General features: G+C 43.0%; 1 protein-coding gene across 3 annotated transcripts in view; it reads right to left on the bottom strand.

Moving 5' to 3' along the window:
- Nucleotides 1–22,166, bottom strand: part of LOC125751407 (UPF0606 protein KIAA1549L-like) — a 61,465-nt gene that overhangs the window by 15,839 nt on the left and 23,460 nt on the right. For 2 of the 3 annotated variants that reach the window (XM_049030149.1, XM_049030148.1), the window contains exons 1-9: nt 10,465–10,572; nt 8,221–8,440; nt 7,096–7,229; nt 6,573–6,741; nt 4,809–4,868; nt 3,254–3,405; nt 2,726–2,897; nt 2,151–2,314; nt 2,008–2,043 (exon numbers count right to left, since the gene is read on the bottom strand). In XM_049030149.1, coding sequence (XP_048886106.1) covers nt 2,008–2,043; nt 2,151–2,314; nt 2,726–2,897; nt 3,254–3,405; nt 4,809–4,868; nt 6,573–6,741; nt 7,096–7,229; nt 8,221–8,380 — 1,047 coding nt within the window. In that variant the 5' untranslated portion in view covers nt 8,381–8,440; nt 10,465–10,572. Of the gene's footprint in view, nt 1–2,007; nt 2,044–2,150; nt 2,315–2,725; nt 2,898–3,253; nt 3,406–4,808; nt 4,869–6,572; nt 6,742–7,095; nt 7,230–8,220; nt 8,441–10,464; nt 10,581–10,787; nt 11,274–14,190; nt 14,521–22,166 lie in introns of those variants that run through there. The other variant, XM_049030147.1, reaches the window with a different exon arrangement.

Consider the following 22,166-nt stretch of genomic DNA (forward strand, 5'->3'; position numbering starts at 1 on the left):
GCCTGCCACTATAATTCTCCACGAAATAATCGGATTGAAGTATGACTACTGGACTTATGGCTGGAGATTCCCTGTCATTCATCCACAGCGATGCCAGCTGTCTCCTCCCGATTCGCGGTTTTGAACTGTTCCATTTTCAGCTTGGCTGAGATGGATTCACTGCCAGTGTTCTTGATAGGATTACCCTAAAGATAACTTTGTTGATCATCAAAAGGCACTGGAGATATAGGTGGGATCCAGTGGAATTGGCAGTCCCCTGCAAAATGCCAGCCCAGTTCGGGAGGACAACTTATTCTTTAATTCTGAATAAACATGCATATTCTCATCACACAAACATTAACACATACACATGTTAGGGCCAATATCATGAGTCTGTGCCCATCTGCTGACATCTGAATGACCCACCCTGACTAATGAGGTGCGGTCGGCTGTATATCTGTGCTGAGCTTGCAAAACCCAAGCCAGCCCATCACTGTGCATCTTTATGATCCCAAAGCAACTCTGGCATTTAACAACATCACCATTAAAGAGACACCTGCTTCCTTGCACACTCCCGTCTTCATTTATAACTATAGCTAACTTACACCAGTTTCACAGAGATATATAAATACACTCCATGATAACAAGCAAACCCATTTATTTATTTGGACTCATTAGATAAATCTGTGAAAACTATGACAGTCAGACCTAAGAGATTAATTAGTGGATACTCAATTGTGTCACTACGATAAACCGGCATCGCATGGTCAGTTGTCCTGTATGGTGTCTGTAAAGCAGCAGTGTGTCAGTGAGGTATAGTGGCAGCAACATGCGGCATGGGTCAGTGCATGGGCAGGCAGACGGGGCCGTGAGCGCAGCTCCCAGTGCGCCACGTCTGATCTACAGGCACACAACACGCCGCTAAGGAGCCCTACTTAAGGTGGCGCCGCACTGACCTATTTTTTTAACACCAGCCTGGGAATATCTGACCCCAATTGTGCAACATGCAGTGCATTTACTTCACTACACACTCATGTGGAAAATCACATGGAATTTGCTGCACATTGTACCTTCCACATCGCCCTGTGTAATCCAATAGATACAGCATTAATGTCCATCATCAGAGTAATAAAAATCATTTAAACAATCTATCCTTCCATCTGTCCTAAGCACTTTTCCAGGGCAGGATCGCAGTAAACATGGCAGGGGACACCCTGGATGGGGCGGCAGTTCATCAGAGGGCTCACACCCAATGGGCAGTTTAAAGACATCAAATCTACACCGGCCCTGGAGGTGTGACTCAACAGTGCTCTGCTCAGAGCCACCATGTGTGAATAATAGCATAAACACTTTGATTGTATGAATCAGCCTATGACAGTATACAGTACATCAGCATGTGATATTATAGATCAGTATATGATAGTACAGTATACATCAGCATATGGTAGTATAGATCAGCATGTGATAGTACAGATCAGCATATGATAGTACTGTATACATCAGCATATAATAGTAGAGATCAGCATATGATAGTATAGATCAGTATATAATAGTACTGTATGCATCAGCATATAATAGTACAGATTAGTATGTGTTAGTATAGATCAGTATATAATAGTACTGTATGCATCAGCATATAATAGTACAGATTAGCATGTGATAGTATAGATCAATATATGATAGTACTGTATGCATCAGCATATAATAGTACAAATTAGCATGTGATAGTATAGATCAATATATGATAGTACTGTATGCATCAGCATATAATAGTATAGATCAGCATGAGCTTCCTCTTTCTCACTACTTCTTTAGGGAATAATGTTGTGATGCTAAACAGAATACAATTGCGCTTTCACAGCTAGATTGATTGAGCCCCCTTGATTTTGTGGGGTCTAAAGAACTGCCCCAGTTACTCTAGAGTCTAGACAGAGCAGTTGTGAAAGATCCAGAAAGTAGCAGTGCCTAGCCAGGTTCTGCCTTTCACTTTCGCACTACATGTAGACACCAAGCAGCGAGTATCGTTACCTGGTGGTAGTAACTGGCCTCTCTCCGGTACGCCGTCTAAACAAGGAAGCAAATTAGTCTCATTAAAAGTTGCTTTCCGGGCCAAGGTGGATCAAGGCAGAGCATCTGATTGGCGTGTACATCTGGGGGGTGGCAGGGGGCACCTTGCTCCTGGGGTTGAGGTTGCCCATGGTGTCGGCCTTGAAGTCGCCCTTGTTCTTGCGGCACAGCACAGCAGTGATGATGATGATGATCACGGTCACCACGGCGATGGGTGCCAGGATGGCGGCGATGATCCACAGGTTATTTGGTGGGTTCTTCACCACAGCTGTTCAAGCCCATGTCATAAGATATCAGTCAATCTAGCCACTAACCGCTTACAAGAGAGCTTTGCACATACGCCAACTGGAAGAAATCAGGCATGACAAGCGGCTGAAAAGACCAGGATTCAGGACCAACACACCGACCAAGGCAGAGGAATTCAGGTGGCATCCCTGAGTGCATGTAGCCCAAATAATTTTAGAGATGCATCCAACTAAACAAGCAAAAATGTATGAAAGCAGCAATATAGCTGTATTTTCAATATATCAATTGAGGTACCAGCTCTCTGCTGAAAGGTAACCCGGCAGCATGTGGCCACCTGGTGCATCTTCCTCAAAGCTGTGTGAAAGTCAATGAGGCACAGCCTTTGGTTTGAGACACATCATTTGTGTGCCATTCACACACGCTGCTCACGTACGTTCGGCTTGCAACTGCACGAAGTAGCCCAGCGTAAGGGCCATCGTCTGCGAGTCCACCGTGTTGAGGATTTTGGCGGCGGATGTGCCAGGCATGGGGATGCCATTCAGCTGGACGTAGTAGGTCATCTCAGCAGGATTCTTCAAGCCAGGAACCCGCCGTATGCCCACCATCTAAAGCAATAAGATGCAGCCCTTTTGCTTACACAGCTGTGGGCAGTCAACTTGTCCTAGATTCGCTTTAAGAAAAACGAATATGATTATAAAGATTACATTTCCGCTAAAGGTACACGGTTCGACAGAATATTTTGCTAATTTCAGCAGAATGTGAACATATCAGCTACAGGTCTGTCTGGGCAGCTCAGCTCAGTGTCTTTGCTGCTGTCATTGATTCATAATCACAGTATGAGGTGGGGGGCCCAGATCCGCAGTATCCTTACAACTCGGACTCCTGTCATTACATCAGTGACAAGGGCACTAAGATGGGCCCCCCAGCAGGTGATGCCATTGGGCTCGGCGCTCCGTCCCACCTGGACGGTGTAGCTCCCCACTGTGGTGGCACGGCGGAAACGTGTCCCTTGCTGCCTGGCGATGACAAAGACCTCTGCGAGCCGCTGTTCCATCAGGCTGGCAAAGCTTTGGTAGTTTCCCTCCAGGGAGGAGTTGTCCACATCCTGGACAACTGCGGGCAGTGTACAGGATGGGGGGTGTGGGGTGGGGGTGTTCGTCATAAAGGAGCCCCAGAGACACAATGATAGCCAACCCCAGCCACACCTTCCTGCGTCTAGAGCTGAAGCAGGTGGATGGATGGTACCCAGATTAGCCGTCAATGGCCAGAATGCATAAGTAGAGTCAGGGACAGGAGAAGGAGGCTGCTATCCAGTCTAATTTAAGGTCTGACATCGTCAGCGGGAAGTGGGTCAGTACCACAATGCGAGGGTCAGCCGCTTGGAGAAAGCTGTTGTATTCTCAGCACAGGGATCTCAGAGCAGCTCTTCACCATGGATTCACTTATCTGTTGCTGAGTACCTGACTGCGTAAAGCCCAAAACTGACATAACAGCAGGGGCAGTTCTGGGGGGGGCAGGGGGGGGGGGGGGCAGTTCCCCCATGACAACATGCATGCCCCCCCCGTGGCACCCCCCTAAATATGTATGCTAATTGTATGCTAATTGGGTCTGAAATAAATATATTTTTATTATTACTATTTACATTTTTATATGTGGGCTAAAATTTTGTACGCTGGGAACGGGCGAAATACAAACGTAAGCGTATTTTCATGACAGACTCATGACATGTGTGCGCTGGGGGTCACTTCAGTCAGTGAAAGGCAAAGTGAATGACAGAAAAAAATAATCAAGCTTGTGGAAGCAAGACAGTCTAAAGAAGAAATCAGTGAGTTAAAAAAAACTGTAAAACTGCAAAGCCTTGCATAAATAACATCACTTTTCAAAATATTCTTTTGCTACTTAATTCTGGCAATCCAGTGTAAGTAACACTTGGAGGATATTAAGATCAAATGCATCTGCCCCCCAAACAGAACAACTGGCCACAGTCTGCCCACTCACCAGTAGAAATGGTCTACAACCTTCACTGCCTAAGACTTTCAGGAATCTCTCTATGCATCTATCATCTTCCAGCACCTTATACAGTACAGGGAGCCTGGACCCTCTCACAGGCATCAGAGTGCCTGAGGCAGGGGACACCCTGGGCAGGATGCCCCTCCATCGCAGGGCATACACAAGGCTCATTCTTATCTCCCTCCTTCTTATTGGATAATGCCAGGTACTGAGTGCTCTCTTATTTCATATAGTCCCAGAGCTAAACCCAAGGTCAGAGCGCTGTGTAATAAAATCTTACTGGCTTCTGAGCTGGCTTTTGCACACCGCACTGAGGGTAGAGGACATTCCTGCCGGTCACCCTCGCTATGGAGAGACTGCTGTTTCCCACACTTTGAGAATCTGCTTTGACAGCTCAGTAAGCTGTGAATATATGAGACGGCTCTGAAACACCTGAACACATTGGTATCATGTATGTGTAACTCTGTGTATCCCTGTAATGTAAACACTGTGATGATGTGAATTACCTGTGATCACCCAATAGTCCCTGGTGGCGGTGGACGTGTTGAGGTTGTGGTACTCCAGGGCTGTAAGGGAAGGACACGGTCGCCATCAGCAGCTAGACTCTCGGTTCCGCATTATCTGCTGCGGCTCAGAGTGGCAGCAGAAGCCTACCTGCCAGGCGCAGTGCTGCATGGGCCTCCAGTGACCCAGCAAAGTCAGGTCAAATCGTGTTCACCAGTCGGCCCTACATACACCAGGCCGTGTGAGTGCAGGGACTGTACAGACCAGCACACACTTCCCCCAGAATGCATGCTGACTGGCTCCCCCTTCAGGCAGGGAAGGGCGACGTCACCCACTCATCACCACTGAGAGGGGCGCGGGTGCTGGTGTCTGGGGCATGGGCTCTAATGTGCTGTGTCGCTCAGTGGATCAGGACACTGTGCTCATGATCAGCAGGATGCTGGTTCAAATCCCAGGGCTTGGCAGAGTGATGTCATTGTTGGGCCCTTGGGCAAGGCTTGTAATTCCCAGTTACTCCAGGACTGGCTGACCCTGCTTTCTCAAAAATGTATATCGTTCGGGAGAAAAGTGCCTGCTAGATAAATAACTGTAATGCAGCATAACTGCACGGCATGCGCTGGTGCTGACCAGGCACCGCTGGGCCTTCTGACTGCCCACACAGCCATGAAAGATGCTGATAAGCACATGTTTCACTGCAAGCAGGGGAACCTCTGAGGCAGCCAGTATCTTTCAGCCACAGATGGTCATGTTAGGGGGACAGCTTTAAAAAAAATCATCAAAAATGTTCCGAATGTTTATGATGTACCCCAAAGGTGAAGCAGCACTTTAATAAACATAAAATGCTGTCCACCGCAGCCCAGCACAGGAGGAATATGGCCTGCAGGGTGACTTCTCTGTACTGGAGAGCCTTCAGTGTGAACGATTCACCTCTGCGGTCGACTTTGATGTGGGAAATATCAACATATGGGGGAAATGTCTCTAACTGAGCGAATGAACAAGCAGAGAGCAGAGCCGTGATACGCAGAACTACCTTCGCCACTCCATCGTGTGTTTACATAACAGCTCGACAGATTCATCATTAATAACTGGATTAAGTGCAGGCGTAGCAAACTTCTGCTGTGTGGCATATTTGCCTGCGTCTTATTATAAGCAATATAAATGAAATTTGCCACATATTTTACTTCACATATTTACCAACCCGTTATTCAAGCAAAGAAACAGAGAGAAGGGGGATAAAAGCCGCTGGTGACCCAGGTGAGTCCGCTAACAGTCCTCCTGTCTTGTTTAGAATCCTCATCTGATAACACGAGGCTCATTCTCGATGTCAGACAAAGCGAACCCCCCAGTAGACTAAATCAAGGCTTTTGTTCCAGTTAGTTCCAGTAAAGTCAGCCTGTTGTTCTTAATTTCCCTCCATATTTCATAAGTCAAATAAAAGATAAAAGCAGAGATGGTCTGTTAGAGTAGTGTGTCCCAAACCAGTCCTCAGTGACTTGCAGAGAGTCCACGTTTTTCCTCCCTCCCATCTACCGGACTATCAGGCAGGGAGCTGGGAGGGAGCAAAAATGTGGACTGTCTGTGGGTCCCTGAGGACCGGGCTGGGAAACACTGTGTTAGAGAATACTGCTATGAGGCTGCTACTGTCACACTGACCAGAAACCCAACGATCCCATGCGCTCCATCCTGATCATCAGGCCATAACCTCGTCACCTCCTGCACCCCAGTGACGCTGGCCTCACGGGGACACACGAATAAAAGCCACTTACGCTCCGCAATGATTAGTGGGGGGAAGAGGAGGAAGTAGCCAACCATCTCGGCAGTCAACTGGTTCAGGAGGCTGCTGGAGGTGGTGCCGTTCAGAGGGACGCTGCCGTTCCACACCACATAGACGAGGGAAACAGCCGGGGAGCTCAGCGCTCGCGAGGAACCCAGGATCTAACCCAGAAACCCCCCCACGGCAGCACATGTCAGCATGGGGACGCCCAGTGATAGACTGTCCGCTTACTCCGGACAAAACGAAATATGAGAACGATTAAAATACGTTTGGTATGAAAATCTACTCAATAAAACAACGTCTCCATTATATTTGGTGTGCTGTATCACTTCATCTGCCAGGCTGCCTACCATCGGTTGACATCCAAAACACAAATTCACACCACCAGAAAACATCATGTTACATAAGGAAGTGTAAAAATAAGCCACAGAGAAACTGTGATCATCTGGCATTGAAGGATCCCAGTGATCAGAGGTGCAGCTCCAATACAGACACAGCCTACTGGATCTTGTTACCTGTACAGTCAGCTTGCTGTTGGAATTCAGCACTTTGGATGCTGCTTCTGCAAATGCGAGTTCCAGTCGCCGTTCCATCAGCTGAGAGAAACTGCAAGACTTGATGTTCTCTCCTGGGCCCACAAACCGGAGCACTGCATGGAAACAGACAGCAGTCGAAATCGAAAGGTTGCTTACATGCCCATTGTGAAAGATATAGTACAAAGCATCCTTAATGCTTATACTAACCATTATAATGCATTATAAAGGTATCTATTGTGCAATATAGATGAGAGCTTCATAAGGCAATCACAATGCATAAATAAACAAATATTGGATAAATATTTATAGTCATGTTTATAATGTTTTATGAATGTATTATTATTTGTTATGAATATATGTAGAAATTACTAAAAATCTGGCTTTAAGTAAAATATTACCAGTACTTATACACCCACAGTGATTATGCATATTTACTTTTACACGTTTACTGAAAGCTTAATATGAAAGTACACCATAGCAAACTGCATCATATAAGTGTGTTTATATACAGCACTGTGCAAAAGTCTTAAGCAGCCAAAGAAAATGATGTTTAAATGATCTTCATGTTGGTATAACTATGCTGTCATGCCTGTCAAAGTGTGTTAGCTTAGCCATTTCAAAACTTAAAATCACTCCAGTTTTTGCAGCAAACATCCAATATACACCCAAATATTTTTTTTACTCGACCACTAGCACACCTCATATAGCTAATCAATATCTCATTGACTTTTTTTTTAACTAATTAGTTAAATGAGCTGGTAGTGAAATTTAACAAATACATGGAATGCCCCCCGAGGAGAGGTTTGAGAACTGAAGCGGTGTTCATCTAGCCATCCAACTAGATATCAGTAACTTTTTGGAAAGCAGAAGAAATTCTTGCTAGTTTTTATTGTGTTATTCTTAACTTGCATATGTTCTAATGCCAAATTATATTTTTTGATCTTAGCTAAAGTTCACAGATAAATAGGTTTAAGCTTTTCTTTTGACTGCCTAAGACTTCTGCACAGTTCTGTAAATGTCAAAGCAGCATCAAAGACTGAGCTGCTCACAAATGAAACAAAACCACAGCCCTGCAGTGATGACTTGGAGCTTCCTGAGCATCACCTGTTTTGAGCTGAAGTGAAATGGCAGGGCTGGGCCTCCAGGGGGCGACAGGTATGGACAGGGATTGCACCAGAGGCACGTACTGCCGGATGTCAGTCATCAACTTGTCAATCCCGTACACAGCGAGGGCCTCGATCACCACAGAAGTCATGAAGACCATGCTGCCGCTGCCCACCGAGTACGCCACTGTCACGTTGGAGGTGCCCGTCAGGTTCTCCAGCTGTAGGAGGACACAGGAGGTCACAGGCACATCCTGTGCTGTGTCTATACATCACCAATACACTGCACTCTTAGGGCCAGGCTGGGATGAGTACCCACAACCCGACAGTGCCAGTCACTGAGTCACTGCGCCTTTTCAAGCAGGACACGGAATCATTTACGAAATATAAGCCATTCAACAATATCATGATAAATATCATAGACAGGCAAACTGAAACGTACTATCAACCTCGACTTCAATCACCATCCAGTGTCCTTAGTGTGAGACCACCCAAGAAGCGGCTGTGACTCTGTAGCACCTCCCAACAATAAGAACTATGAAGAGACTCTTCACTGCAGTGCTGCTAACACTGCTTTCTGATCCCGCCTTTGCCGTGAATGCATTACTGAGAAACTGCATTTCATCAAGCTCCGCATTAATGCTAAGGCCCACCACTGCAATTCAGCAGATTCAGTGTCATATATTCATTACCATGGATTCTCTCTATTCCTTTTTAAAAGTTTCAGTCCTGTAATTAAAATACATATAATTTTCTTTGCAATCTACGTCTTTCCTAAGGGCCAAGCTGTATGAGAAAGACATTTCCATTTCTATATTAGTTATTATTCCATTTCTTAACAGCTGATGGTTTTTCTAACGTTTAGAACAACCAGTGCTATGATATACACAAATGTTAAACTGAAACGACTTTGAAATTAATTTACATTTATTTATTTTTACAATACGTTTATTTTATTAAAAAAAGTCTTTCTCCAAAGCAACACGATTGTGCTGCGAATAGCACATTACAAACTAACAAACTACTCTCGAGGAGTTACCTAAGCATAAGTGCAGCTTTTCTGGGCTTCTGATGAATGCCCGGCTTCAAATCTAAACATGCTTGACATATTCCAACAAAGCTAATAAGGCAGCTGAATAATGAGAAGTGCAACATTAGGAACATTCATGCAAAACACTGGAAGCATTCAAACCATCGGCAGCAAACCCAGACACCTCTCCTGAGTCCAAGATCATTGTTTCATTTAAAAACTTAACCCCCTAATAGCACACATGGGGGGTTAAATCCTGCCTCCAGTCTTCTCAATGTGTATGGAATTTGGATATTTTCCCTATGCTGTGTGACTTTCCACCAGGTAATCTGAGGCCGTCAAATAAGACAAGTTTCCTGTCCGTACTATAGGATCTGTTACTGTCTACACACCACATGTTGCCTGACCTTTCCATGTACACTGTTACTGTGAACGCAGCACATATTTCCTGTCCTTACTATACACATTGTGACAGTGAAGGCACCACATATTTCCTGTCCTTACTATATGCGCAGTTACTGTGTACGCAGCACATATTTCCTGTCCTTACTATACACACAGTTACTGTGTATGCACTGCATGTTTCCCATCCTTACTATACACACTGTGACAGTGAACACACCACATATTTCCTGTCGTTACTATATGCACAGTTACTGTGTACGCACCACATATTTCCTGTCCTTACTATCACACTGTTACTGTGCATGCACTGCATGTTTTCTGTCCTTACTATACACATTGTAACTGTGTACACGCCATATGTTTCCTGTCCTTACTATACACACTGTGACAGTGAATGCACCACATATTTCCTGTCCTTACTATACACACTGTGACAGTGAATGCACTACATATTTCCTGTCCTTACTATACACACTGTGACAGTCAATGCACCACATATTTCCTGTCCTTACTATATGCACAGTTACTGTGTATGCAGCACATATTTCCTGCCCTGTCCTTAATACTCAACATCAAATAAGCTTCTACTTCTGAAAGTACTTGTTGTATAAAGCCAACTCTGACTCTGATTTAAAATTCACTATACATAAATTTCATGAATTTGAATTTGAAGATAAGAAGTGTCTAAAGTATGAAGTAACCTTGCCTCGGGGACACATGTTTATCACCCCCCCCCCCCCCCCCCCCAAAAAAAAAAAAAAAAAAGTATAATTAACTTCCATGTCTGATATCATGCAGAAACTTGCTGACCTGAACACGAACGGTGCTGCTGTTGAAAGCTTTCCGCAGTGCCTGTGTAAGGCCTTTTGGGAGGTTCTGTTTCAGTATGTTATCCAGACGGTTTCTCCTTGGGTGTACTGACAGAACTGCAAATGAACAGTAGAATATGACAGGAGTAGACACCTAACATCATATGGATATTGCATGTTATAACACTCTACCCATAGAAGAATTCAGGTCTTCAGTTAACCTTCATTTAAAAAATGCATCATTTTGACATTGTACCTGTGAAAAAACTATATTAACATTTGGAATGCAAGAAATACCTTACAAATGATAATGGTCTCCAATACCTGTTTTCAACCAGAAAGCCTCTGTAACATTGCACTGCAGTGGAGAAACTTCAGTTGTAGAGGTACTACGAGCACCAGTTGTGGTTAGCCTAAATGCTGGGATCTTGAGTGTTTGGGTAGCTGCAGCCACTGTTGTGGTCAGGGTAGTTGTTGATTGTTTGCCAGTCTTTTCTGAAGTTGTTGTCTCAACCATGCTCATAGTTGTTTGACGGTTACTGGTCAGCTTTGTTGTGGTGATAGTGGTCCTTGGGACTCTTGTAGTTAAGGCCACGGTTGTGTTGGTTATTGTCATAAGCTGAGGCATGCCATTCGTGCCCTGAGTGGCCTTTATTACTGCTGCAGATGATGCCTTTCTGGACGTGCTTTTAACTTTCTCCGGTGCTGTAGCATTCCCTAATTGGCCATCTAATGCACTAGTCACATTCTCTAGTGCATCTCTATCTCGGGGGGCTGCAGCTGTAGACAAGTCATCCCTTGATGACTCCTCTGTAATGAGAAAGTGAGTAACATTCACAGTGGCACCTACAGTGGACATCATGGTTCTGGATGAGAGTATGTCACGCAGCATCTTAAAAGCAGATGATGTCAAACCTAAAGACAACAAAGGACTAGACATTGTCCCACCAGAAGTCAAATGAATCTGACTGGGGATACTGGTGAGTCATGAGTGGACAAGGAGGGTCTTGACCATAATGGTTTAGTTGCATGAGCTTGAAATGAGAGCACATGTGTTGGAGTGTCAAGCAAGGTCACAATGATGATATGAACTTCACCAGATGATGTTTCTGAAGTGGGATGCTCTGTATCCTTTCTTACTCATGAAAGAGAGACAGATAAATTCATGGCTGAAGCTAGGACTCACTAGTTGACCCAAGAGACATAGATGTGATTTTGACAGTGCAGTGTGTAAGGTAGTGGTGAGGCTCAAAGAAGTTCCTGCTTCCCTTTCCTTCTGTGGTTTATACTTAGATTGATGTACAGCTTCTTATAGGAGAAACAAAGTCAAGTCCACTTGTGGTGAATGGTGGAATACTCAATCCTAGATGCATGGACCAAAAGGCTTTGTTGTTGTTGCCTTTGCTGTTGAATTTATGTTGTCTACCACATCAGCCACCGAGAGTGTTCCAGGATCAGAAGACATGAAAGGCTCTGGTCTTGATGATGGTTGGTAAAAATCTCAAGTGGCCGAAAGACTTATTTTGATATGTCTGAGATATAGTGTCCTTAGCTATGTCAGATGCCACTCGCTTTTGCTGTTTGAGATCATTTGTGTAAAAAAGCTAAGGGTGTAACAATGAACCGTGGCACAAAATCATTTTTTAATGTTAATTCAAGAAGGAGCAATAGGCATAATCTTCGTTTTGCTTTGAGATTTATTTATTTTTTTTCATTTTGCACTGGAGTCTGCAGAATAAAGGGAAAAAACAGCAAGAAAAAAATAAACGGTTTGAAAGTGGATTTTTGGGTAAATGTACATGCCTAAAGGAAATACATAACAAATATGGGTCTTAGTTTGTTTTCAGCCTTATTTTGTTGAATACATTGTGAGTGTATCAAACCGTGAGCACCGAATCGTCTGTCAAACTGAATCATGAGTAGACTATCATTAAACCCTTAAGAAAAGGAGTGGAATATGCCACAGATGTACCTGTGGACCCCTGTATGGGACCACTGAAGCCCATTCTAAGGTTACATCACTGACAGAAAAAGTGGCATCATCAGAAAGAGATGGTGGTATAGAAGTTGCAACTAGATGTAAAGTCATTGATTATTCAGAGGGTTTCTTGATAGGAACTGTGTGTTTAATATGAAAACAGCAATGTGCATTGCACAGTTTAGTCAAAATTAGTCAAATGATCCTCAACATTTGTACTTTAAGACATCCACGTATCAACACTGCTTCTGGATGATGTCATCTCTAATGTACTTATTTCACTGGTATTCTCAGTATACAAATCTTTAGAGAAGAGAGTAGTAATTTGAATTTCATCAACTGAGGCAGAATCAGTCCAAGCCTTTGTTTCAGAAATTATTGTCTGGATTTTGGCTAGGGTCTTTCATGTCAAGGGGACTTGTCAAAAATTCCCATTCAGATTGTGTGCCTGTTGATAGTCCGTCTATGGATGACAAAGAATCCACAGATGTTAATCTTTGGTGTTCTGCCTGTTTAAACATGTTAGTTGACTGATAACTGAAACAATCAGATACCACTTCCATTGCAGAGGATCCTGCTGTTGGAACACGTGTTGTAGCTCATAGAGGGAAATAATCACTCCAGGGTTTAAGGAGTTGTATGTTCATTGTACAATTGGTCAGACTTTGCTAGTGGCTGAGCTGAAAACAATAAATTAGGGATTATAGACGTTGAAATTTGCAGTCTTGTACGATATGGTATACGACAGGCCTTTCCTGGATGAAAATGTGTCATCTATGGTGATCTGACTAAAGACAGCTCACTTGTTTTCAGTGTTGGTATGGAAGAGAGGAGGCTCTTTCAGTGAATGGATAGGTGGACATCAGTAAAAGTTTTTGCTGATGGGCTTGAGACTTCATCTCAGGTGTTGTGTTGTGTGGGTGGATGGGGATAGGACAGGTGCTGATGTTTGTTCTGTGCTTGCAGCATATTTCAGGGCAGGTGGAGAAGTGCTGGGAGAGATCATTTGTACATAGTTGCTGACCTCTGTCACTATCAGATCGAAAGAAACAGATACTGTATGAACTGCAGATTCATAAATTTGTTGGTAATGGTTTACAGCTGATGATGCTACATTCATTGCAGCTGACAGAATATAGACAAAAGTTGGGAACAAAACAAAAGAAACTCCAGTAGCTTTAAATGATGACCCAATGGAAGCTGCACTAGAAAATTCTGTGGATTTTTGGGTATCTAAGGCACTTTTTAATGATGGTTGTCCAGTTAGTGTTGGCTGTGTCTCACTAGTTAAAGCTTTGGTAGACTGGCCCCCTGCCATATAATCTGAAATGATGTGGGTATGTGGTACAGTGGATACCCTGGATTTGAATGAAATGTCAAATTTTAAAGATATTTTTATAGCTACTGTTGGAAGACTTGCATTTGGGCAAGAGAGAAGCCACGTGGTTAATGCTAGCATGAACTTTGTTGTAGTCAATGATAACGACAGCAGCGATGACGACGACGATGATGATGATGATGATGGTGACAATGCTTATGATAACAAAGAAGATGATAGTCAAGATGATGATGGTGAGGATGACGACAATGACGTGACGATGAAGACGATGATGACGACAATGGCAGTGACAGTCTTGATATGAAGGATCAATGAAATAATGCATTCTGTAATGATACTGAGCAAATACTTTGGTTCTGGCTGTGGTACAGATACATTTTGGTTATGCATGGTGGTAAACCAAATCAAACCTGAGCTTGAAGAGAAGTTGCTGGTGGCAGCAGGTGCAGAGGAGAACGGCTCTATTTCACTCTTGGGATTACTGGACCCATTGATAGATATGATCGGAGAAGCCAAAGACTGAACTAAGGTCTGGGACTTTTTGGCAGAACTGGCCATAAGAGTCAGTATGGATGAGAACGCTGGCTGTACTCTTGTGCTCTCTGCTGCCCCTGGTGGACCCGTGTGAATTCCTGGGAAGGTATCCCCGTCTCCCAGGAGCAATCGAGCGAATGGGTGCACGGAGCCAGCCAAAGCCCCTGCCTCCTTTGAGGGGTTCGAGAAACCTGAGGTTCCTTCATCTGCAGGCAGGAAATAGCAGATTATTGGAGTCAGTTGGGACCATTGTATTCTCAGATCCTTAATTCCAGCAGATATATTAGAAAATGTAAAAGAAAATTCATTAATGACTACTGACCATTTGTCACAAGAATGTTTTTGTTTTATATATCATTCTAGGATTTTGTTCCAATATCACATACAATGTATAATACCGAGAGAATGCAGTAAATACACTAATATGTAATACATTATATGAAAAGTAAAGAAGATAATATGAGTAAAAAATAATACAGTAAGGCTAATTTTCACGGACTGTTTAAATTATTTCTTATATCAATTAAATATTACAGAAGAAGGGGGGTGGCATGGTGGGGCAGTGTTTAGCACTGTTGCCTCACACCTCCAGGATGCAGATTCAAGTCTCCGCTTGGGTCACATGTGTGTGGAGTTTGCATGTTCTCCCCATGTCATCGTGGAGTTTCCTCCGGGTACTCCGGTTTCCCCCCACAGTCCAAAAACATGCTGAGGCTAATTGGACTTGCTAAATTGCCCTTAGGAGTGCATGTGTGAGTGAATGGTGTGTGACTGTGCCCTGCGATGGGCTGCCCCCCCCCCATCCTGGGTTGTTCCCTGCCTCGTGCCCATTGCTTCCAGGATAGGCTCCGGACCCCCCGCGACCCAGTAGGATAAGTGGTTTGGAAAATGGATGGATGGATGGATTACAGAAGAAGGTAAAACATTATTTTTAAAAAGATGAATTATCTAAAAATAGTTTATCAATATCCACTCTAATGACATAAGAATGATACACAAAAATTTCTGTTATTAAACAGAGATTAACAAACATGAGATCAGTATTTCACTTGTGTTATTCATTGCTTGTTCCTTCAGTAGTTCCTTAGTAGTTACTTCAACAATTCACAAAGGTTTACAGAATTAACCGATATAATAACAAATATAGTAACTGCTTGAGATAAAACATTTGTTACAATTTATTAATGATGAATTAACATGAGATCGCCGTATAACTACATCTTAATTTCTGGTTACTTAATAAATAAATAATAGTATAATACTATATTTGTGCCCCATCAAGTAAAGTGTTACTGAGAAAACAAATCTGTAGCCCTAAGTAAGAGAAAACAAATGTGGAACTGCAAGTAAAACAAAACAAACATGCAGCCCATGTAAGGCAAAACAAACATGCAGTCCATGTAAGGCAAAACAAACATGCAGCCCATGTAAGGCAAAACAAACATGCAGTCCATGTAAGGCAAAACAAACATGCAGCCCATGTAAGGCAAAACAAACATGCAGCCCATGTAAGGCAAAACAAACATGCAGCCCATGTAAGGCAAAACAAACATGCAGCCCATGTAAGGCAAAACAAACATGCAGCCCATGTAAGGCAAAACAAACATGCAGCCCATGTAAGGCAAAACAAACATGCAGCATATGTAAGGCAAAACAAACATGGAACCACAAGCAAGAGGAAACAACAATGTAACCCCTAGTAAGAGAAAACAAACGTGAAACCACAAGTAAGTGATTTTTGGTTTTGGGAATTGCAAGGAGCTGCTTCCCTGTCGCATATTGCGATAACCTGAAGTCACCGAATATTTTCCGTTATTGACGGAATATTTTAACAATGACAGAAAACTCTGAATTTTGACAGATTAGAACACTGAGGGCGATCTACCATAACTTAGACCACTGTCCAGTTGGTGGTGAGTATACATATTAGCTATTGTCTAGTCTTGTCTTTGATCTCACATTCATGACCTCATTATGTAATACTAATGAACTTGCTGACTTCACAAGTGTTGGAAGAGCCTGGAAAAAAGATAGAAGTAGTGGTACAAAAAATAGTGGAAGTAGATGAAATTATTTTTGTACCTCAGTTACCTTTCATGGATGAATGACTACCTTTTTGCTTATGTCATCATATTTGTACACCGGAAATTAGATAGATAACAGTGTCAACAGTGGAACGTGCCCAGGCCTTGGCGGAATATTGTTAGATCGTTTTTATTCTGTGGAAAACAAAAGATCGATCTGCTGGCCAGCTTTAATATTGAATTATAAACATGTTGCAGGTGTAGAAATAAAATATAAATAAATGGCTGTATGGCTGATTATGATTGATCTTCCAATAACTAATAAAACAACTTGCCTCCATTGTTTTGCGGTGGCGGTGTAGTTTCATATCAAATTACGTGTGAAGTTTAAGCTACAAGGTTTTTGTGTCTCACATTCTCATTTTAGCATACATGCATATTCCTGTTGTGCGGTTCTACAAAAAGTTCCCAGTCAAGATGCCCACGGAACTCAGAAGCAGGGGCCAGTTGCACAGAACATCTTTAGTTAAGATATTCCTTAAAGTCCGAGTTTAGGTTTCCTTAAAATAAAGTCGGTTGCACAACACACTCTTTAGACCTCTCCTTAAGGTTTCCTTAAAACATTAAGTATTTAAGTTTTTCTTGGTCTTTAAGGAATCCCTTAAAGTTCCCTTAACGGCTGCACAAACGAGTTTAACCACAGTAAGGAAAAAAATGAAGGTACCTCTGACTGTATCTTAACCGGCTGAGTTTATGGCGATTAATGAAGAAATTGAAGGAAATTAATTGATTTTACCTGACCGACAGTGAATTTATTATTTTATTTATATGTCCCTTGGCATTTTTGTAATTCATTACTAAATCTGGCTAGCAAATCGATCATTCGGTTTCACGGAATAAAAAAATTACGTTATCCCACTAATAAGTGCTGGCAAGTTTCACCATGGGCATTGGCAATATTAGACAGAAGTACATCGGTTTTGGAACGACTTTTCCGATGCAAAAATAAGCAGACACATACAAAATATATTTAATATAACCAGGGGCGCCGCTAGCAATTTAGGGCCCTATGACAAAATATGAGGTTGGGCCCCCCTACCACACCCATTCAGATCTCTGGGGGCCCCTAAAGGGCGTGGGCCCTTAGAATTGTCCCAACTTTCCCCCCCTTAGCGGCGCCCCTGAATATAACTGAGATACAACAATAATTCTATCTGCTCGATTTTCCTCCATTGCTTCTCTTTTCCCAGTACTTCTGCGTGTCTTAGCACCGGTGCTTGTCCTTAACCATTCAACAAAGATTATCGCTATATGCTCCACTCAGTTGTGCTTAGTCGAGTGAAAAGTACTTACTGGCAGTGAACACAATACAGCAGGGGGAACAATCCACATTTTCCTCAGATAAGGAATGCGTGGGCACAATCTGGCTTTTTAAATGTTATTTATATTCGTCAGACGAATAACACGTTTCATTTCGTCATTGTCATTAAACGCATATTTAAATCATTTTTTGTTTTAAATATTGCTACGCAAAAACCTTCGTGAGGGTATATTCTCGTCAACATTTCTGTAAACGAAATTAGCACTGGAGGCGATACCAGGTATCATGAGCAGGCGTGAGGGCGAGGAAACAAACGCTCTCTATGGAAACTACAATTTTACTGTAGTGAAATGTCTTTCGCTGCAGTAATTTCCTTATTTTTTTCCTTATCTAAGGAAACCTTTAAAGGGATTCTGTACAACACCCTTAAATAATTACCTCCGCTAAGGAGAAATTGATGGAATTGTTACGACCCTGTCCGTCAAAAACTTACGGACGAGAAAGTCTAACGCAATTAACCTCTGTCTCAACCCACGTGTCAGAGTTGTACTTTTGGGAATTTCAGTCAGCTGCTATGCTGTCAACGATAACCTCCACACATCTGTCCAGTGATTTGGTTTTGGGAATTACAATGATCTGCTACCCTGTCACATATTCTCCTCTTATGAGGTGCCCAGCTGGGACTTAGAAAAGCATCTCAACTGCAGTGCACTCAGTATCTACGTTTTTATTGCACTAAATCTCAAATCCCTCTGGAGGTGTCAACAATATGTGCAAATATAGTGGGATTGACCCATAAATTGGTCTTTTACATTTACATTTATTTTTATTATTTTTGCCATATGATTTTGTTCAATGTGACGTATTACAGGCAGGCATATGACAGCGGCCAAATACATAAACACACAGACAAACTCAGAAGGTTCACTTACTGTCCGGCTGGCTTAATTCTATGGTGGTTCAAGCCAATCAGAGACTGCTGCCTTCCTTTGAATTTCATGCACTACAGTGTCTAGAGTTTACAAAGGATGGTGCAATAGGCATCCAGGCAGGCACAGTACTGTGGGTAAAAACCTACTGTTAATGAGAGAGTTCAGAGGAGAAAGGCCAGACTGGTTAAAGCTAACAGGAAGGTCACAAGTGCAAAAAAACTGCTCAGTGTAACAGTGGCGTGCAGAAAGGCTTCACTGGACACACAACTCTCCAGGCCCTGCAGTGGTGCAGGGGCGGGTCCTACCTGCTAACATGCAGGGACACCGAATAATAATACAACTGTGGGCACTGAGTGTAAGTGTTCAGCTGAATACAAGCATGAATAAAAATTATATTTGATATCTGTTATATTCTACATCTAGTCATGTGCAAGTGCAATATTACTTTGCATAAAAAGAGCAGGTCCATTCAACAAATAAACACGACATTTAGCCCAGCCTACGTAACATTTAGCTTCTGGTTTAATTATTGTACAAGTTTGTGCAATCTAGCAAAAATCCAACTAACCAGGCATAAGGTATTTCGGCATTAATTTCCTGAAAACCATGGCAACAAGGCAGGACCCAACAGATACAGCTAAGAGGGGGGAGCTGGAGATTTGTGATGGATAATATCCAGCCCACGATCATCAAAAAGAATCTGCTCTCAGAGATCTGGTACTACTGAGAGGAAACACCATGGGCAGGGACGCCGTAGGTTCTCAAACCTGTGGGTCACACAGCGTTTCACTGGGTATATCAGTGTTTTCCATTCCAATCCTTGGGGACCCCCAGACAATCCACAGGAGTTGCGAGGGAGCAAAAATGTGGACAGTCTGGGGGTTCTCGAGGACCAGGTGGGGAAACCCTGGTGCAAAGCGCTAAATGCTTATTTCAGCAAATGGCGTCAGTTTGTCCAGCAGCTATTAATAAGCAGGATGGATCAAACAAAAAATGGCGGTTCCAGCAATAGCGCGCATGGTGTAAAACTGGCCCTTTGTGGATAAGATTGCCCACCCCTGGTGTAAAATGAGAAGCTAAACTGTTAGCATCAGTTCAGCGAAACTTATCAGGAAGGCCAGCTCCATCACGGAACTGACCCCGAACCCACTGGAGGCAGAGGCAGAGAAAAGGAAGTTGGCAAAACTAAACAACACTGTGAATAATTCAACCCATGTGTGTCGGGGGGTGGGAGGGGGGGTATTCAATTCAATTCAATTTTATTTGGATAGCACATTTTCACATTACATTGTCTCAAAGCGCTTTACAGCCTCCCTACCCAAAGCCCCCATTGAGCAAGTCAGAGGCGACGGTGGCAAGGAAAAACTCCCTAGAAGGAAGAAACCTTGGAAGGAACCAGACTCAAAGGGGGAGCCCATCCTCCAGGGGGCAGCAGAGGAAGTCAAATGAGCAAGATAGAAAGTTCCAGGTCACACTGTCCCAATTTTAACATTTGAGTCTCAAAGGTGGGGGGCAGGCAGGTGATGGCAGGCAGGTGCTGCTGCTGCTTCTGATGGCAGGACAAACAGTGGTACAGCAGCAGGGCATTCAGGAGAGACGTCACAGGCAGAAGGGCAAGCAGACAGGAAAGACACCACAAGCAGTGGAGATGTCGTAGGCAGCAGGGTAGGCAAAATATCTTGATAATTTGGGATCTCCAGGCAGCACACCCCAGACAGGGTAGAGGAAATAAAATGTGCAGTTAGCTAAAGCGTGGAAGACTAGAGACAGAGCAAACAGTTTGGTGCGTGCAGTATGTAAGCTCCTGCAGATAAGGCTATGGGAGCATAAGTAGGAGGGAGAGGCAAGTGGGAATGCAGGCATGAGGGGGATCCCTGACACATTAGCACTCCAATTCCACAAGGGGGTGTGAAGCTAGAGTGACAGCACTGACAGTTCAGTTAATCAAAACCAATGGAACTGATCCCTACCCAGCTCTACACCTCACACTGTAGGTCTAACTGGGAGTGAGCAGTCAACTAGAGCTGGAACTTGAGTCCCTAAAAGCTAGACTAAATAAGTGTGTTTTTAGTCTAGAACATTGAGAGTGAGCCTAAATCTTACACATCCGGTGGAAGACCATTCCACAGCTGAGGAGCTCTTTAAGGGAAAGCTCTGCAGCCTGCCATAGTTCTTTCTACTCTAAGTACTAATAGATATCCTGCTTCTTGAGATCTAAGGAGGCGAGGAGGATTGTAAGAGGCCAGTAGATCTCTAATGAATTCTGGTGCAAGGCCATTCAGTGCTTTTTAAGTTAATAGCAGTATTTTGTATTCAATCCGAGACTTAACTGGAAGCCGGTGAAGGAAGATTAGAACAGGACTAATATGAGTAATTTCTTTTTGTGTTTGTAAGAACTCTGGCTTCTGCATTTTCTACTAGCTAAAGTTTATGCAAGGATCCGGATGGGCAACCAGAAAGGGGGGCATTACAGTAATCCAGTCTGGAAGATATAAAGGCAAGTATTAGTTTATTTCACATCTTGAAAGGAGAGCATCTTCCAAAGCTTGGCTATGTTCTGTAGATGGTAGAATGCAGTTTTAGTAATACTTCTTATGTGAGCATTGAAACATAAATCTGAAAAGATCTCTGACCACTGCGTTAAGGTGAGTAGGAAGACCACCGAGGCTGAGATTGTCAAACTTATTTTGAGCAGCTAGCAGTACTTCTGTTATTTCTGTGTATAACATAAGGAATTTTTGTTGCCACCCAACACCGGATATCTAGCAGACAGTCTTCTAACCCAGAGAGCTTTTATATATATATATATATATATATATATATATATATATATATAACCGTGTGGTCTGGAGCACATTCACCCACCGGCTCATTGCAGCACAGTGTTATAAAAGGCACTACTGGGGATCATTCCTGCCTGCTGCCATTACACACCACAGCGCCTCCTCCCAGTGTGCCACTCCCCACCCCCAGCTACTCAACACGCCAGAAAGCAGCCCATTTTGTCACCGTGAAGTCCAGTGATGTTTTTTAAAATGCAATCATACCAGTAACTAATGTATTTATTATTATTATGATTATCTATTTGTTTGTTTATTTATTTTCCACAATATGTGTAATACGTGATCTTTACTGGAATCTTATTCACATAAACGATGCTATTTTGAATATCATGCTTCCTCAACACACATATGGTGACCATTTTGCTAGATTTACATCATCCCCCATTAGCATTAAGTTCATTTGTGTTTGTGGTCAAGCTAAGCGTGTCATTACTGAATTATTAATCTGATGTCCAACATTTTGTTAAAATATCATAAAACGGCAATATAAATAATGCATACACAATAGTATAATGCGTAAAGAATCTCCGTCAGAGATTAATAGGGTATACAAAAGCTTGTCCAGAAATGTGCATCACTTCCATGGCAAATCCAAGCCCGTTTGCGTGAGATATTCAAGCCCATCCCATTCGATACACTCAGCTCCTATGGCCCACAAATTAAAGACCTCATTTTCTCAATCTATTTTTTACTGCAGAGAGTTGCATGCTTCCCCACAGGAAACAGGTTGGC

Source organism: Brienomyrus brachyistius, chromosome 11 (assembly GCF_023856365.1).
Source record: "Brienomyrus brachyistius isolate T26 chromosome 11, BBRACH_0.4, whole genome shotgun sequence".
Lineage (NCBI taxonomy): Eukaryota > Metazoa > Chordata > Actinopteri > Osteoglossiformes > Mormyridae > Brienomyrus > Brienomyrus brachyistius.